The sequence below is a fragment of the Scedosporium apiospermum genome, assembly GCF_000732125.1.
Source record: "Scedosporium apiospermum strain IHEM 14462 chromosome Unknown SEQ_SAPIO_0143, whole genome shotgun sequence".
Lineage (NCBI taxonomy): Eukaryota > Fungi > Ascomycota > Sordariomycetes > Microascales > Microascaceae > Scedosporium > Scedosporium apiospermum.
The window spans coordinates 753,972-770,432 of record NW_015971844.1 but is presented as its reverse complement, the minus strand read 5'-3'; the positions used below and the strand labels follow the sequence as shown (position 1 = coordinate 770,432).

At 50.3% G+C, this 16,461-nt stretch overlaps 5 protein-coding genes and 1 pseudogene across 5 annotated transcripts; 2 read left to right on the top strand and 4 right to left on the bottom strand.

Moving 5' to 3' along the window:
- Window positions 1-483: 483 nt before the first annotated feature.
- On the bottom strand, window positions 484-1,199 carry SAPIO_CDS9514 (uncharacterized protein; the record flags this gene model as incomplete). Its single annotated transcript, XM_016790888.1, has 2 exons — window positions 484-683; window positions 836-1,199. 2 exons carry the CDS (start codon window positions 1,197-1,199, stop codon window positions 484-486), a joined length of 564 nt encoding a protein of 187 aa, XP_016639398.1.
- Window positions 1,200-1,736: 537 nt separating this feature from the next.
- Window positions 1,737-2,381, top strand: SAPIO_CDS9513 (uncharacterized protein; the record flags this gene model as incomplete). Its single annotated transcript, XM_016790887.1, has 3 exons — window positions 1,737-1,798; window positions 1,870-1,899; window positions 1,961-2,381. The coding sequence occupies 3 exons, from the start codon at window positions 1,737-1,739 to the stop codon at window positions 2,379-2,381; spliced, it is 513 nt and encodes a 170-aa protein (XP_016639397.1).
- A 1,527-nt stretch (window positions 2,382-3,908) lies between these two features.
- SAPIO_CDS9512 (uncharacterized protein) lies at window positions 3,909-6,675 on the bottom strand (the record flags this gene model as incomplete). The annotated part of the gene is made up of 6 exons (XM_016790886.1): window positions 3,909-4,524; window positions 5,428-5,437; window positions 5,503-5,534; window positions 5,729-5,880; window positions 5,950-6,367; window positions 6,431-6,675. The coding sequence occupies 6 exons, from the start codon at window positions 6,673-6,675 to the stop codon at window positions 3,909-3,911; spliced, it is 1,473 nt and encodes a 490-aa protein (XP_016639396.1).
- A 1,912-nt stretch (window positions 6,676-8,587) lies between these two features.
- SAPIO_CDS9511 lies at window positions 8,588-10,033 on the bottom strand (annotated as a pseudogene; the record flags this gene model as incomplete).
- A 2,259-nt stretch (window positions 10,034-12,292) lies between these two features.
- SAPIO_CDS9510 (uncharacterized protein) lies at window positions 12,293-12,833 on the top strand (the record flags this gene model as incomplete). The annotated part of the gene is made up of 2 exons (XM_016790885.1): window positions 12,293-12,514; window positions 12,720-12,833. 2 exons carry the CDS (start codon window positions 12,293-12,295, stop codon window positions 12,831-12,833), a joined length of 336 nt encoding a protein of 111 aa, XP_016639395.1.
- A 2,091-nt stretch (window positions 12,834-14,924) lies between these two features.
- SAPIO_CDS9509 (uncharacterized protein) lies at window positions 14,925-15,453 on the bottom strand (the record flags this gene model as incomplete). Its single annotated transcript, XM_016790884.1, has 2 exons — window positions 14,925-15,216; window positions 15,281-15,453. The coding sequence occupies 2 exons, from the start codon at window positions 15,451-15,453 to the stop codon at window positions 14,925-14,927; spliced, it is 465 nt and encodes a 154-aa protein (XP_016639394.1).
- Window positions 15,454-16,461: the final 1,008 nt, after the last annotated feature.

The window sequence follows — 16,461 nt, the reverse complement described above, 5'->3', positions numbered from 1 at the left end:
AAGACGGTTGAAATGGTCTCCGGCTGCTCCAATCAACAACCAGGCCGTCATGATCATCGCCGGAACTGGCTAGTCTCGTGGGCAATCGCTGGCAATCTCAATGCTACCTTCGGTTTTTCAACCACCATTTCGAGGACTCAGCCACATCACCAGACTTTGCTCAGCAAAATATCGAACCAGGCGTCCTTGCACCCCATCGGTTGGAATATTTTCGATATTGCAGGACTGGCCAGGCGTTTTTCTCGTCCGTGTGGCTTGTCCCTTCATGTTGACATGAGAAATACGACTGTCACAAGTGTATGATAACTGATGACAAGGAGAGATGCCTACACGATATTATAGGAAATGCTTATTCAATTTATTGCACTCTATTATTCTCTGCGATCCAGGATCTTCACTTGTAAATACTGCCACTCAGTTTCCTATGCACAAAACTGCGCCCCGTGCCAAACAGGGAGTCCAAAAACGGCATAATAGGAGGGGTTAGCCCGGAGTGCCTGTTCGCTCCATGTCCACAAGGTCAGATCCGAAATCGGTCTCCGCATCCCAGAGATCTTCGGTATCAAAATCGGACAAATCCTCTCCAAAATCTGAATCGATATCGAGCTCCGGGAGAGGACTGGTCGATTGATCTTGATTCGCTGGCTGCGCCGTAGCCTGAGTTAGAGGATTCCCCGCGGCGCCTTCGTGAGAAGGACTTTGTTACAGGTTCCTCCGGCGTCAAGGGCGCCGTCGGGGTATCGTTGATACTAGAATGAGTACTCGTGCCTTGGAAGTCGATCATTAAAACCAGAAGCCACATAATCACGGGATTGTTTTTGCATACTATACGTACCGGATGTCAATGGTGTCCCTTCGGCTAGTCCGTCTGAGAAGAGAGACGGATCCGAGACCATTGGGCCAGTAGTTGCCGGCAACACGTCAGTGATCAATTGCTGCGTCGATGAAGTATTATCGTCGGCTGAACGAATATCCGCGCCACCACGCGAATGGACACCAGCATCAACCGGGCGCAACAGAAAGGCGATTTTGACGAGATCCTCAAATGATACATCCAGAATTTCAGCAGCGAGATGAATGATGGCTCTCTGAGTAGTAGTCCACTCGCGGTAAAGGCCACTCGTGCCCTGCTCCCTAGACTGGGCTCTCGGGCGCATGATGGGCGCGACTTGCAACAAGTCGTGGAGCGAGACCTTCATGATATCCGCAGCGTGTTCAACCACACGCCTCTAGTCGGCGTCCATTCGATGTACGGCGTGACGACTGGAACTTGGCGTTGCTGCCACAGGTGCAGGGTCCACTATTCTTGTCATTTGCGCGGGGCTTTGCTCAGGACCTGGGGGCAAGATAGGGGTTTGGTCTAAAGGATCCTTGATTGAGAGAATAATTAGCTGAAGTAAACAAGAATTGAAAGACGAGAGAGAGGACGGGCGGTGGTTGGGTAGATGGGTGGCGATTCAAATATAGACTGTGGAGATCCGTGGGTAGAGCCTTCCTCGAAGTTAATCCTGCCCTTCGCGCTCAACTTCAAGTTCACAGGCTTCAGTTTCCTGATTTGAAATGAGTGAGGCCTAAAGTAGAAGTCGCAAGGCAGAACACATATTCACTGGGGCATTCGCACCCTTTCCTTTCTCTCCCTTCCGCTCCCTTGCACTTTCTCCTTCCAGTCCCTTTCTCGTCCACCACTACCCGACACCCTCACACAATCTTTTCAATACCATACCACGTTAGCAGCCATGCCTGACGTAGCCTCCAAAGCGCCAATGTCCTTTCTGGACGTCGTGAATGAATGCGACAAGTAAGGATCTCTAATGTCCAGCTGTCCTTGCCTCCGTCCGTGTCATGTACTGACCCTGTTCTCTACTCCAGTTTCCCGCTTCCTCAGCGCGACCTGAAGAAGTACACAGAAGCAGTCAACAGCTACTATCACCTCATCGTTCCATATCGTTCCATTTGTCAGCTCGCGTAGCGTCGGGTTCGTTGTGCCCTCAGTCGCCACTGCCTTTCGTAATCAACTCGGCTGGCGCCTCGACGAGTCCACCACTCCCAAGACCCTCGCTCTGGTTGGGGGCAACAATCCATCTTCGAGATCAGCCGTCGTTGAAAAGACTCTCCTCAAGATCCGCGACGAAAAAAAGTTCGTCATTCTGTCCCGATGGCGTAACGAAAGGAAGCCGGTTTACGGCCCCGCCGGTCAGCTGCTCTTCGCCGTTGAGCGAGCTGCCACCCCACTTCTTGGAGTCGTGACCTACGGCATCCACATGACCGCCTTCACCGGATCGGAGTCCGGCCAGACCAAGATCTGGCTCCAAAGGCGTTCCAAAACACCGCCTTCTACCCTGGCCTTCTCGACAACACCGTCGCTGGCGGTATTTCCGTAGGAGAGGAGCCCAACGACGCCGCCGTCCACGAGGGTTTCGAAGAAGCTTCTATACCTGAATCTCTCGTGCGTCCCAATATAAAGCCGTGTGGTACTCTGACTTGCATGCATTTACGTGGCGATACAGCCATCGGAGAGGTTGGATTGGTCCAACCCATCGTCGAGTACCTGTTCGAACTTGAACTGCCCGCTGGCTTTGTGCCCAAACCTCACGACCACGAAGCCGAATCGTTTAAGCTGTTAGATGTTGACGAGATCAAGGCTGCCCTACTCGAAGGTACGTGCCGCTTTTTTCAGTATAATCAATTTCTTCTGCCAGCATTATTTCCTTTTCCCAGGACAGACTGAAAGAATGCTGACAGTCTCTTTCTTCTTCGGCAAGGCCAATTTAAACCTAGTTATGCTCTTGTTATGCTGGATTTCCTAGTCCGGCATGGCTTCATACATGATGCAAATGTTCCCCGTTTCGCCGAGCTCACAACGAGGCTACACCGCGTCCTCGAATTCCAGATCGTGTATGACAAGCTCTCTCTATTCCATTCTTTCGTTCACTATCACTGACAGCAAAGTAGTTCGGGGCCCGCGCATAAAGCTAGGATTTAATGGAGCTCGGGAAGGGGGGCCGCGGCAAACTGCAGCTTCCGCAAACGGGTAGCTTTCTCCTGCCTTGGTATTGCCTATACATTGGTGTGCCTAGCCTGAGAGAGGTCGTGGCATGTAGTGTAATGGCCTTCGTGGACGTTGCCATAGCAGAAAGGGCCGAAGCATCGACAACTTTACTGAACATTAGTCCGCTTATAAACTTTAGCGAAATATAAAGTTTACTTAAGAAGATGCTAGCTTCTATGCAATCCCAGTGAAAATATGCTGTTCGGCAATCCAATCTGCCGTAGCAAATTGCTAAAATCGCAAGATGATCTTGTTTCCAAAATTGAAGAGGGCGTACTATATATAGGTATAGTATACCCCTACAGTCACCGCGTCCGCTATGCAAGCAAGGAGACGGCGATAAAAGACACGGCTCGTTGGTTTTGTAACAGTATCGCAGGTATACATTATCTTATTCTACTAAGAGTAGGTAGACCTCGTCAAGGTCCTGAGCCATTATGTACAAAGGAGCAGGCTCTAGATTTAAGACGACTTTAAGATGGTATTAAGGGTTTAGTTTATAATTTTCTTTATTTATCTAGAAATAGATTTAGAGTACTTCTTATTTCTTATCCTAGACTTCCCTCGGCAAAACATCGAACCAGGCGTCCTTGGGCCACATTACGCAAATAGTTGTATTATTTCGATATTGCAGGACTGGCCAGACATTTTCCTCGTCCGTCCATGCAGCTTGTCCTTTCGTATTGACATGAGAAAAACGGTGGAGCGACTGTCGCAAGTGTATCCCAAAGAGAGATGCCTACACGATATCATACCAAATATTTGTTCAATTCGTTAATGCATTTTTCTTGCACTCTATCCCTCTGCTATTCAAGATATTTACGGTAAACATTGCCACTCAGTTTCCTATCTCATAGATCTAGAGGTCCGCTGTCGAACCACCATACGAGTGAATGGTCTGGTCCGCACACCCTGCAGGCGTTTGGTACAGGTAGGCGCCAGTATTAATGAACAGCTGCTGGCCCTCACAGACATACCACGCCGCCTCGTTCTGCCGCGAAATATCGTCGGCATGCCACGTGAGAGTATCGCCCTGGAAGGCGAACTTGCCGTAGCTGTTCGGCGTCGCATCGAACCACGTCTCCAAAACCCTCTGCGTCTTGTCGGACGGGTTCTCGACGTGCATGTACAATGTCGTGGACCCGGTATTGAAGACTAGCTGCCCGTTGACGATGTTGAATTGGCCAGCGTTGGCACCATCGTCGAGGTATGCGGCGGAGGGTGAACCGGCCGGCTTCGACTGGAGGTACTTGTGGTAATTGGGCTCGGCGACGGCACGGATCCAGTACCATCCGCTGACAAGGGTCGGTCCGGCGGAGGAGCCAGTTCCGGTCCGTGTGCTCGTCTGGAGAGTAGAGCGGGAGCTAGAGACAGTACCAGGGGTTGTGGTCACGCCGGCAGAGGAAGACTTGGATGTGGAGGTGGTTGAGGGCGTTGTCGGAGCCGCACCCGGCACGCATTGGTAGTACCAGTCACTGCACACTATCGTCAGCTGAGTTGACCCTCTTAGAGCGAGCTATGCTTGAAGGGCGAGTGAAAATGGGGGGAAAAATCTAGAGAGGAGAAGTGCTGACTTCAGGTGGGTGCAGGTATATCCAGATCCACAAGCAGTCGCACCAGTCCAGCCGTTTCCACCGCACTGACCCCAGGGCGTCTGCGTCTGGGCAGCCACGAAGGACGCGAAGATTGGGAGGGAAATAGAGCTTCGGAGATGCATTGTGCGTTCTTGGTTTGTTGAAGCTTGGGTTATAGGGCCTCTAGATTTGATAACTCTTAACGACGTCAGCCAGTCGTCTAACCAAGAGCCAAGGCATCCTTTTTATAGTCCTTGGCACCGACTCAGCGGACAAGCTCTTTAGCAGTGTTCCGATGACAGGATACACCTCAGCACTTTGTAATCGATACAATCGGCAACATGTTGCTCCAACAGCACATACAAGAGAGGTGCACATCATGTGGAGAAAATTGGCTCCGCGTATCGTGAAATTTTTCCATTCCATGGAACGTTGCCATTATCCCGAAAATCGACGACGATGGGATCCGTCTAAATTGAGGCGAGATTGGTCCCGGGCCGAAAAGTCGAGATGCTTGTCGGTGTCTGGTGGAAATTGAAAAGACTGGCGATGTTTTAGAATTTAGATGCACCAATCATCATTTTCCGGACTGGGGTCAAGTTTTCCACATTTAACCTTGTAGGGGTATTTCTCGACCCGATTCTGGGAAGGGAATTTAAGCCAAGGCGCCCCTCGCCCTTCGACCTATATAGGTTTCCCAGATATCACCAGCTGGGCTCACAAATGGTGGTGCTCCTGCGCTAAGGGCAAAAAAAAAAAGAGAAGGAAAAAAAGAAATATGATAAGAGTGAGATTCGAACTCACGCCCAGTTTCCTGGACCAGGAATTACTTGTTAAGGTAACCTTAACCTGGCGCCTTAGACCGCTCGGCCATCTTACCTGTTTTTGTTCCACTTGGTGTCGAACTGGGCCTAGAGTGGTTAGTTCGTCGCGGAGCCATGTTTCGTCAACCGATGCGCCATTGTCGAAGGTGTCTTCCAATTTCATTGGGTGGCTGACAATGCTAGTAAAATCCCAAGGATATTGCATTCTGGGCAGTCTAGCGTCTATCTATATATTACAACCGACTCAGCTCCAAGCCAATCCGACGTGTCCTAGTTCTTACAGGTGGTAATCATCTGGCTTGACCGCTCTGACTCCCCGTCTCTCCCAAACACTCTCGATCTTCATATCCTCCGCGCCATCCTCTTTCATGTTGATAAACGGTTCGGTAGCTCCGCTGGCCGTCGCCGGGTTCCTGAAAATCATATTCTTTTTCTAGTTTACTTGTTAGCATTGCCGCGGATGTAGGTAGGCCCACTACAATACGGGGCTGAATTCACTTACCAGACCCAAGGTCAAGTGGATCGCTGGAGGGTTTATTTGGAGCTTTTCACTTGGTTCGTGTCCTTCAATCATGGCAAAGATATTTTTTGCCACAACTTCGGCCTGGGCCATTCCAGGCCGTGCCGCCTTGTGCGCTCCGGTATCAGCGATATCGCCAGCAGCGAAGATGTTGGGATAGGCTGGGTCCTTCAGCTGGAGAGTTGGCTGGACGTTGAGGAATCCGTTCGCAGGGTTTATGATGGGTGTTTCGGTCGTAGGTTCTAAAGTCTCTACGAACTGGTTGTTTGGGGTCTGGCCAGTGGCCGGAATGACGAGGTCGGCCGGGATTCTCCTGGAGTCTTTCAACTCGAGCTCGAAAGGTGTTCCATCACTCGGGAACCCTCCCTCGGGAACAACAGCGCGTACCCCGGTTATTACCCTGCGAATATCAATGTCAGCACTTGCCATATCCAGAGACAGCCTTGAACGAGCTGCAACTTACTTCACTCCAAGCTCGTCAAACCGATCCCTAATAACCTTATCCATCTTGGGATGGTAGAGCTGCATGAGCCTGTCCCGAGAGTGGATGAGAGTAACATCTTTCTCCGGGTAGACCTCCTTCAAGTCTGTGGCCATTTGAACTCCAACCGCTCCTCCGCCCACTATAACGATCTTAGACGCCCTCTTCACCTGTTGTTGGTACGACCTCAGGTAGTCGACAGATAGCGCCTTTTCGTCGTGCTCCATAGTTCCCGGTGGTTGGAGTCGTGTGCCCGTGGTGATGACTAGATAATCAAAAGGCACTTTTTTGGAGCCTTGCCAATCTCTATCTAAGAGTACATAGTCTGGTTGTAGGGATATGGCTCGGGCCTTGATAACGGAGTGGCGAGAGGGCTCCGGGGATGCCGCAAAGGCCGCTGAATAGGGGATGAAGGCTTTGTGCTCATGATTCGATACAATTGAAAATCGAGGCTCCAAAAGCGTCAGTAGGTTCAAAATTATCAGAGAGGAGGAGGACGAGTAACCTCTAAAATGACGTACAAATGCGAAGAGATGGTGAAAATGGCTATGAGGTTCGACCAAAAGAACCTGGACAGAAATGTCGACGATTAGCCTAATGATCTCAACCAGACCAATGTTTACTCTGGAAGATTACCCGATGTGTGACAGGGAGAATATTGACAAGTTCTTTGACGGCTGCCTAAGACAGAAAGTCAGTATTGAATTCCAGAGCCAGGTAGGTCCCAGTGCAGATCGATCCAGGCTTACCAGTCCGACGTACGAACCGCCAATTACGACGACATTCTTGAGTCCCGCGATCATGATAGCTTTTACCTCAACGTCAGCCTGAAGACTCGTGTGTGCTCGGAAGAAGGGAACAGTGGATTATCAAGACCGGTATTGAGGCAGAGATGAAACTGAACACGGTGAGACGGTGAACCATCGCTTTATTACACGACCGAACCATCGCGCCATACGGGTATGCGGAGAGAGGAAGACGTAGCACTCCCCCTTGCGAACTCGGCCTCAGCTCTCGCCAGCTCGAAGGTCTCGAACCAATCGGATGGTCGGCTCTCGGCGTTAGGGGAGTCCAGGAGCGCCGCCGGGTCTAGTGTCGGCAAATTCAGCTCGAGATCGGAGATTGATAAGCAAATCCTGGGAAATTTGGCCGGACTTTTGCAAAATAATGCGACCGGGACGTACTTCGTAGATTATCTAAAATCCCTCTCGGCTTGTGGCCCACCGGGGGGAGCGAACTTCTATGTATGGACGAAGGAGTCTTATTCGGCAACATCATGCCAAGGTGGGGAGAACAAAAAAGATGGTTGGTTCGGGAAACCCTGAGCGGCCGAACGACGCTATTAGGATTTAATTCCTAATCGCGAATACACCGAGTCCCTGCCTGAAGCGGTTTTGTGTGTGTGCGTGCGTCAGTTGCGCTCGGCATTCCGACGTCGCGGCCCCTCCCCCACCGGAACCTAAGAGTAGGACTGAGACATCATGAGAGCTAGGAATAGTATTAGAGTATACTATTTTGGGGCGTGCATTTGCTCTCTCTGCTTGAGCCTTGTCCCAATCGAATATTTACCTTGGGTTCCCTTCATCTCTCCCGCTTGCCCTGGCCACTGCTGCTTTCACCCCGTTTGTCGGTGTCGCCACGGAGGAGGGCATTTTCCAACCCGACAAAATATTAATGGCCTCTTCACGCCTTTGTGATGGGATTCATCAGATATTATCAGACAGCCCGCTTAGCACCTCGTTCAATCGAACTCATGATCCATGCTTAGGGCGGTGAATATTGCATGTGCAGGATTTGCAATTTGGAGGGGGAGCGATGCTCGGGCGAGAGTGCTCTGACAGCAACACGATGTCCTTTAATTGAAGAGAGCAGTTTGACTTTCCGGCTTCCAAAGTACCACCATTCCACACCCGAACTCGAAAATCACTAATAGAAGGGCTTAGAGCTAGTAAAGGACTAGGGGCTATGCGTCAAGCTCGCTTCGTGGTTGCTTTGTGGTCGACGGGTATTAGGAGGGTTTTATTTCTATGCGAACGCAATAATTGTGCGAATCGAGTTCGCCCAATTGTTGATACAATAATACTATACAGGCCCGAGTTATCCTCTCTCAGGAGTCTTAAAGAAGAAAAAAACCCCGATTTACCGTGCAACGCGCTTTCGCTGCACTTTCTTTAGCTCTGCGAACTCCCTCATCTCTTCAGTCAAAGCCGCTCTCTTGTTTGCCTTTTCTTCAATTCTCTGTTGTCGATACGCCTCTGTCCTTTCGGCATTCCGTTGTTCCCTCTCCTCGAGCGACATACGCTCTGGCTCCGGGGCAGAACGCCGTCTGCGGCGGGTAGGGGTATCGGAATCATGATCATCCTCCTTCTCGTTCTCGTCCTCCTGCGTCTTTTTCTTCTTCTTCTTCTTCTTCTCCTCCTCCTTCTTTCTATCGCATTCCTCCGCGATCGACGCAATGAACTCATCATAGACCCTCTTTTCCACAAGCTCACCCTTTCCGGAAGCCTTCATCGAGTCATTGAGCCGACGCTGCCTTTCATGTCTGTTGCGCAGTTGTCGGGATACTGGTAAGCCGAGGATGTCAATCTCGCAGCGGGTGCCATCTCGGAGCTTCAACTTCGCCCTAGACTTCCCAGCAAGGGCAACCACCCTACTGACGGGATAGTTGTTGATACGATGTCCCCAAGCTTCGTCTTCAAATGTAGATGGCGGCAGCCTAAGCTGCTCAGTGATAGCGGTGGAAACGTGAACGCAGAAGTTGTACCTGAAACCCCGACACATCTCCTTCATAACCCTTTCGAGTTCGGTCTCGTCGTCTATTTCGAGCAAAGTCTGCATGGGCACAGGCCATGACGCCTTGAACACTATGGTAGGAGGTTCGTATTGGTTACAGCCCGCGACCCGCGCAGAGTAACTGCTATATTCTCTTTCCAACAGTGCCCCTAGTTCAAACGATTCGAGGTGAGGGAGCCTGTACGGAATCCTCAAGATCTTGTGGCCATGCTCGCTGAAATATTCGCGCTGAACCACCAGGGTTCGAAGGTTGCTGCATTCAAAGATGGCGTTCCAGAAGGGATCAAACCTGCCAGACGACTCCGGTTTGAAGTCGCGGCTAACTATGACAAGATGGTGAATCATCAGCAGTGTCTCCTCGGAGAGCACTTTGTTGACACCAAGGAGGAACTCCGCATTATCTCCGACCATGAAAGTATTGTGGGACCAGAGGAAAGGGCTTGCTTCTTCGTAGACGGTCCGGCAGCATCCCAGAAGCCCAAGACCCAGTCTCCGAGCGCAGGTACATTGAACGTGGTAAGCCCAAACATTTTTTTTCACTCGCGTTCGGTATGACAGCGAGTAAGGCGGTCGTTCAACCATGGTGACGCTCAGGGAGCAGTACTGACAGAAAGCGTGGTGGCGCTTTTCCCATCGTGGAGGCTCGACGAGAGCGTGGTAGTAGATGAGGTCCCGGATCTCACGAGGAAGGTCGAGAAGCCGCGAGGGTCCCCTGATGTCTCTTTCTGTAACGGCGACTGTGATACCGTTGGGGTTTGTCGGCGGAATGATCGTAATGACCGGGGCGGCCATGGCCGAAGGTACTCTGAATTGTGGACTCAGTCGGAGATTATCAGGCGGGATTCTGGGGTTACCATAACCCTCCTTCTTTGATTTACCTTTGCTCGCGGGTTGAAGCTTAATCAAGTACCTGGGAAGATGAAAAACGCGGGACAAGCAAATCGGGCTTTATTAAATACAAATTGGGGTCGGAGTTGAAACGAGTTGATTGCACGAAAGTCTAATGAGCAGGAGCCCGAACTCTGACGAGTCGCGGGGCGTTGACTCACTTGCCGACGATTGGGCATGGGGGTGCTCAGCCCCCAACTCCTTGGCGACACAGATTCTAGGCAGCAAAAGTCGACAAAGCCTCAGCTCAGCCGCAACCTGTGGAGACGAACAAAGCTTGAGGCAACGAACTAGGATCAGAGAGGGAAACTAGCGAGGACCAGCAAGACAAACATATGACACGAGCCTGGTGATGTCTGAGGTTTGGCATCAGCCCGGAATTTTAAGCGTTAAAGACCACTCGTCGACCAAGAAGAAGCACTAATGCGGCGTGATGAGCGACAGAAAGACAGATAGGTACCTTTATACTTGTGTAGATAATAAATAAATACACAAGCGTACTCAAGCTGTCAGTCAATCCTTTTTCAAAAAGAAAATAATTTACAAAGGTAATAGAAGCAGTAAATTTAAAAAGTCTCAACGTTTCCTGCGGAAAAGAAGAAAAAAATGGCTGGGGGAAGATAGCAAAAAGGCTCGGCTCCGGGATCGAACGCATCACCTACGAAAACAATCCGGGGTCGTTTTCTACCCTATTGAGTCGTCTGGTTTTGGCCAGCCAGACCACCTTGAGTGCAGACTCACTTGAACAACTCGGCTGGTAGGTTTGCCCTATCCCCTCATATTAAAGCTATGTGGGAGTTGATTTCGGGTGGCGGGGACGAAGAAAGGAGGGATGGGGACGGCTGCTCCTTCCCTCCACACATTCTAAAATGGAGTCATGCGATTTTCGGAGGGGTTTGATATCGATACTTGTAGACTCTCAAACACGCGCCGAAGGCTAAGACAACATCAACAGCGAAATATGGTCACTTCTCATGACTTACAGGGTCGGGAACGTTGATTTGAGGGATCTCTGAGTGCTCCTACCTCTTCTCAAAGTCAAGAAGCTATTGGAAGATATATAACAGGGGCGATTGGAACCATCGAGACAGCGACTGCTCCGCAGTAATAGTGGCTATATCACTTCCAAAAGGTGTAGCTGATTCACCCTCTAGAAGCATCCTGAATCCTGAGTCCTGACGGCTAGTAAGGGTTTGACTGCTTGTAGAAGGTAGCGAGGTACATCGACACACGCTATATCGAACTTAAAATAAATAGATAAATATATATAAAAGCTGGACCGTAGTAATCGAGTTGAGACCTGCCACTGACGACTTCCTTTCTCAAATTTATATTCTTAGGAACCTTAAGCTCAGCCAAGCGGTGTCCAACCTCGCGGCAAAGAAAAGCTGCCTGCCTGCACCACTGCGCAAATCGCCATTAGCTAGGTAGTCGCCCTCTCTAAGGCTTCGGGCGTGCCGAGGGTTGTCCTGACTCCGGGTGCCACCACAGTAGACAAGGTGTAGGCGAATGCCAAGGTTGTGGAGCTAACAGAGAGGGGAATGGAAGAGATCAACAGGATTCTGGCCCGACCCATTGTCAAATGCGATAGATATTCAGTATCTTGATAGCTAATTAGATCCACGGTTGTGGGATTGTGCAGGTTGCATGACGGCTTCTTATTTCCATTGCGGAGAGGTGAATTTTCTATCGTCACGTTCCTTCATATTAACTTCTGCTACGACTTGTATGCTGGAACCCACCTAGTAAAAGATATCCCGGCTGTAAGTAATCATACTACGTTGCAGATTCACATTGAGTGACGAAAATTAGTCACAGCAGTCCATCGTCTAGAGGATTTTGAAATGCTAGAATAAAAGTAGAAACAAGAACAAAATGGTTAGTTACAAAGATGCCTTTTGCCGATCCCCTAGTCTCCTGAGTCTCGAGGCGAAACTTCCATCAAACAAAGGTTGATTGGGATACCTGCTACGACAACAAAAATCACAAAGACTCCCAGAACTATTCGCTGTCATCTGAACATTCCTGCCATTCGAGTGTTAGCCCTTGTATATACTGGTCTTTCTGGCTGCTCCCGAGGGAGAGAGAGCCAGAGGCGTCCCGGCTGGTAGGTTTCAACTGGACCCTCAAGGTTACCTTGAGGAGCGACCACTCCGTTCCACAATGCGTAAACAAGTTTTCCTCCTCGGCGAAGTGGATCGAACGCGAAAATGCCTGACCCGCAGCCCAAGCTCCGCCTCCTTCTATTTCATCGGTGCCGATGACAGTTTCTTCCTCCAACAAGTTAACGTAGGAATCAGCAAACAGGCGGGCCGTTACGCCATCCCCAAGAGTGAGAAACCCGTCAAACAGAGCTTCCGTCACCCGAAGTTTGACGTCCGGTGGGTGAGTAACGAAAATGCTGAGCTGGCAGTTTACCTGGCCTTTCGTGGGAGGGTTGATATGTGGCCCGACGGAGGCGTCGAATTTGTTCAGTTGAAAAGTGATGGTCTAGAGTTACCAGCGGCTTAGCCGAGTATGGCCGGGCAAGTACGTGCTGAGAAAAGGGGGCATTTACATTTGTATCTGACGACAGCTGAGGCTGCAATAGCGCATCATTTTCTGGGAAGGGGCAGCCGTTTCCACTGAAAGTTGCGTTGAAGATCTGCCGCTCGCCTGCGAAGCCAGCCAGGGCCAGACTCGAGGTGTGAATGAGAAGGAATAGGAAAGTAGAGAAGGACATTTTGGAAACGCTGGAAAGGAGTGAGTGTCGGCTGAAAAGTTGGAACGTCTGGTTTGCGTGTAGATTCGTAGATTCAGGGGACGATGGTGGAAGTCTGCGATGGGATCATGGAACTTGGAGCTTGCCACTATCCCCAAGCGATATATATACCCGTGGACAACGGGCATGATCGGTACATAGCATTTTTTAGGAACGAAATTTGATCACCAGGCGCTATTCATAGGACAATGCCAATATACGATTCCAAAGGGCGAAATTCAAGCACTATATTTTCCGGGCTGTTATTGGTAACAAAATTCAAATAGGCAGAATCCTTATTCCAACGGAACTCTGAGAATCTGCTTTTTATAGCAACATTCATTACAACCAGGTCTCACGAGATTGCGCCGCGACCTTATTTCTTCTAATTTGCATTGCAATTTATAGAAGACCCTCCGGAACCGGCAGCTGGGACAGCACGTGCGGAGAATCTGTATTGCTCGGTGATACCTAACACGGGACCATCTGAAAAGCCTGAGACTAAGACATACTTGAGTCCGTATCTATCCTCTACGAGCGAAGCGTCGGAAGGATCTTGGTTGCAAGGTAGATGGTGCTCGACAGAGCCAACTTTCAATGGGCCATTCCTCTGTGAGAAAGCATCGGAACAGCTAATACTGAGCGATGAGCCTATAAGTTCCTCCGGCGAAGAGAATATGTCGCCTCGTCCGCCCGGGACTTTTTTGAACGGATCGATTTTTCAGGAGGGTCCCTACATGTTCAAGCACGGGGACTACTTCTATCTCTTTGTCTCCAAGGGCTCATGCTGCTGCCACGACAGGAATCGCCCCGCTCCTAGTAAGGGTATAGGATCGCCGTCTGTAGGTCTACCGCTGCTACCGGCGACTTCGTCGACAAGAGTCGCAAGCTTTGTATGGAAGGCGGGGGTGCGGTGGTGCTTGAGAGTCATAATTGGGTTTACGGACCAGGCGTCCAGGGCGTGGATGACCACCCAAAGCTAGAGCCGCTAAGGGCGTTTGCTTACCCAGTACTACATCCGTTCGGTGGCTGATTGATTTTAGCAGATCTTATACTACCACCATGTTCGATACCCGAGTTGGCTATGCTGACGGCCAGAAGTGATTTGGATGGAATAAAATTGACTATTCAAGTAGTTTGCCTATTGTCTAAGTAGAATGCCCTCAATATGCGAGGCTGCGTGTACAGGGACGAACCTTCTTGGTCAATGCCGGCGTTCCGGGCCCAGGTGCTTCATGGCCCTACTTTTGGATTGACTGTCCTCGAGATATGCAGCGAAATGAGTATGCAAGTCGAATCATGCCTCGTCTGCTCCGTGGTCCCAATCAGTTGGGCCGAAATGACGGCGCACGGATTGCGCCATATTATCCCGTGCTACCAACGATCGTTCCCGTCGGCACTGTGTCTTCCTCTCCTACGAGATATGTTTTCAATTATTACTGCTACACTAAGAGAGCTGCTCTTCATAGGGTAGGCACCACAGTGGACTTCCCAAGAATAGTTCTCCCCATATATATTTATATGGATTAATACAAGAGGTTTAGGGGATTTCATAATTTAATTACGGCATATAAAATGTAACGGCCTCGATAAAGAGTTCAAAAAAAAAAAAAAAAGGGAAAACCGCCTTGCTAACGGAAACCGGTCGGATATATGATTATCAGCCACTGTCGCGAACGCGTGACAACCCGTTACTGTCTAGCTGTCTACAACGTGTGAGGGTCCTCCTAGAAAAAACGGTCGTTTTCGGCGAGGGCGTCTGTCTAAGCCTTTCCCCATGGCGCCGGCTGTGACCATCGAGTTCACTACCAATCGGCTCTATTAGCTGTTAACAAGAAAACCGGACCTGCCACTGAACTAAGCGAATGTATTGCTGCTTCTCCTTCCCTCCTATACTAAGGCGTCAACCACAAACACCTCCGCACCACGCTCTTTAAATCCTTAGGCACTGGCGACTTCCCGGGCCCACAACCCCGTCTCGTGAGCGCACACCACGCCGTACTAGGTGAATGGCCCGTCGGCACGGCCTCGAATCATCCACTCATGCCACTTCCATCAGTTACAGTTCACTCGAACACTTTGGAACGCCTGGCTGCCAGTAATATGTCCGCAGACATTCGACCCACGCAAGTCCGCCTTGGAAAAGTAGGCACACTGGCCGTTACCAAAGAACTCTAGGTGACAGTTATTCCCAGTGGCTAGAACTGAGTACATATCGCGAAGCGTGCTGCCAGTGTAGTACGCAAAACATCCGTTGCCCACTCCCCAGTCGTAATGCTCGTCAGTGCAGTCTATTGTCCAGAGGTATCCCTTTACAGTGCCGGCGGCTCTCTTCTCGACAGCACCGCTAGACATTTTTTTTTAGGTTAGTTTACAGAGCGGGTGTTAAAGAGCATGATGGAAGGACTTACCCGCTGGAAGTGGTGACATTGGCTATTGGCACAAGAGTGCCATCATCGAGTACTTGGACAATGCCCTCGTAGTCGGCGGGGAGGCCTACGGGACCGGCCTCCTCGGTTAGCGCAGCAGCTGCCAGGGCGATGGCGCCAGCAAAAACGGCGGAGGCAACCGAAAAAAGCTTCATGATGTATGGCTGGAAGATCTTTTAAACAGGTATATGAACTAGATAAAAGTGATTGTATTCTTGATGTCAGGAGCTGTAAGTTAGAGACCATCGCAGCCAGAAACGGGGTTAAACCACGAGGTTATATAGTCATAATCTCTTGTCCTAATTGCCTCGTTCACAAGCTTGCATAGCTTGCATTGCTTATGGCTCCAGAGGCTTCGGAAATACAAACAGTACTGGAGTCCTGGTGCACTGTCGGTCCGATTTGTCCAGCTGTTAATGCACCCTCGTCGAGTGTAGATGTCAATAAACTATCGTGGTTCCAATGCCCAGATCCGAAAATAGAGGCTACGAGACGGGGTAATGGATGTAACGTCAACACTATCGTTCCTCTCTCGGTAATTTATTGAGTAGACTCCTGTCAGAATACAGGTTCGGGATTTGTCAGATGGGCCACTGCAGAGACGGACAAGCGTTACGTGATTGCTCCATGTGCCCTATCACAATCACAGACGCACCTATAGAAACGACGCCGCGGAAACGGGAGATTGATGGTCTACACGCCCTCATCAATCAATTGGTTGGATACAAAGAGCAGTCCATCGACTCACATCTCACGTCAGCCTGGCTAGCAGATCACCGGTCGGGCGCCTGCAAGCTGATGTTCTTTAGCCATGCCACGCTAATCACTGCAAGCATGCCCGTTGGGCGGCGCTTACTTGTACTTTCGTAATTTCTCATCTAAAACTCCTGGTCATTGCTCCGCCATCCATCCGAGTGGTTTCCGTGCCGTGATCGGGCTAATGCCGGTCTCGGTCGAAAAGCGGACGAAAAGCCCGTCTGCCCTCGGACGAGAGCTGCCTGTCTTGCGCCAATGCCCACATGCAACGGATGAAGCCACTTAAATCGGACGAAAATTACGGCGCGCGTGTTGTCAAACTAAAGTGACAGGGGAACGTTGCCTTTACACAATTCGTACTGAGCGGCTTATAGACTCCCTCAAGTGCCACATGTTGAACCGCCGTA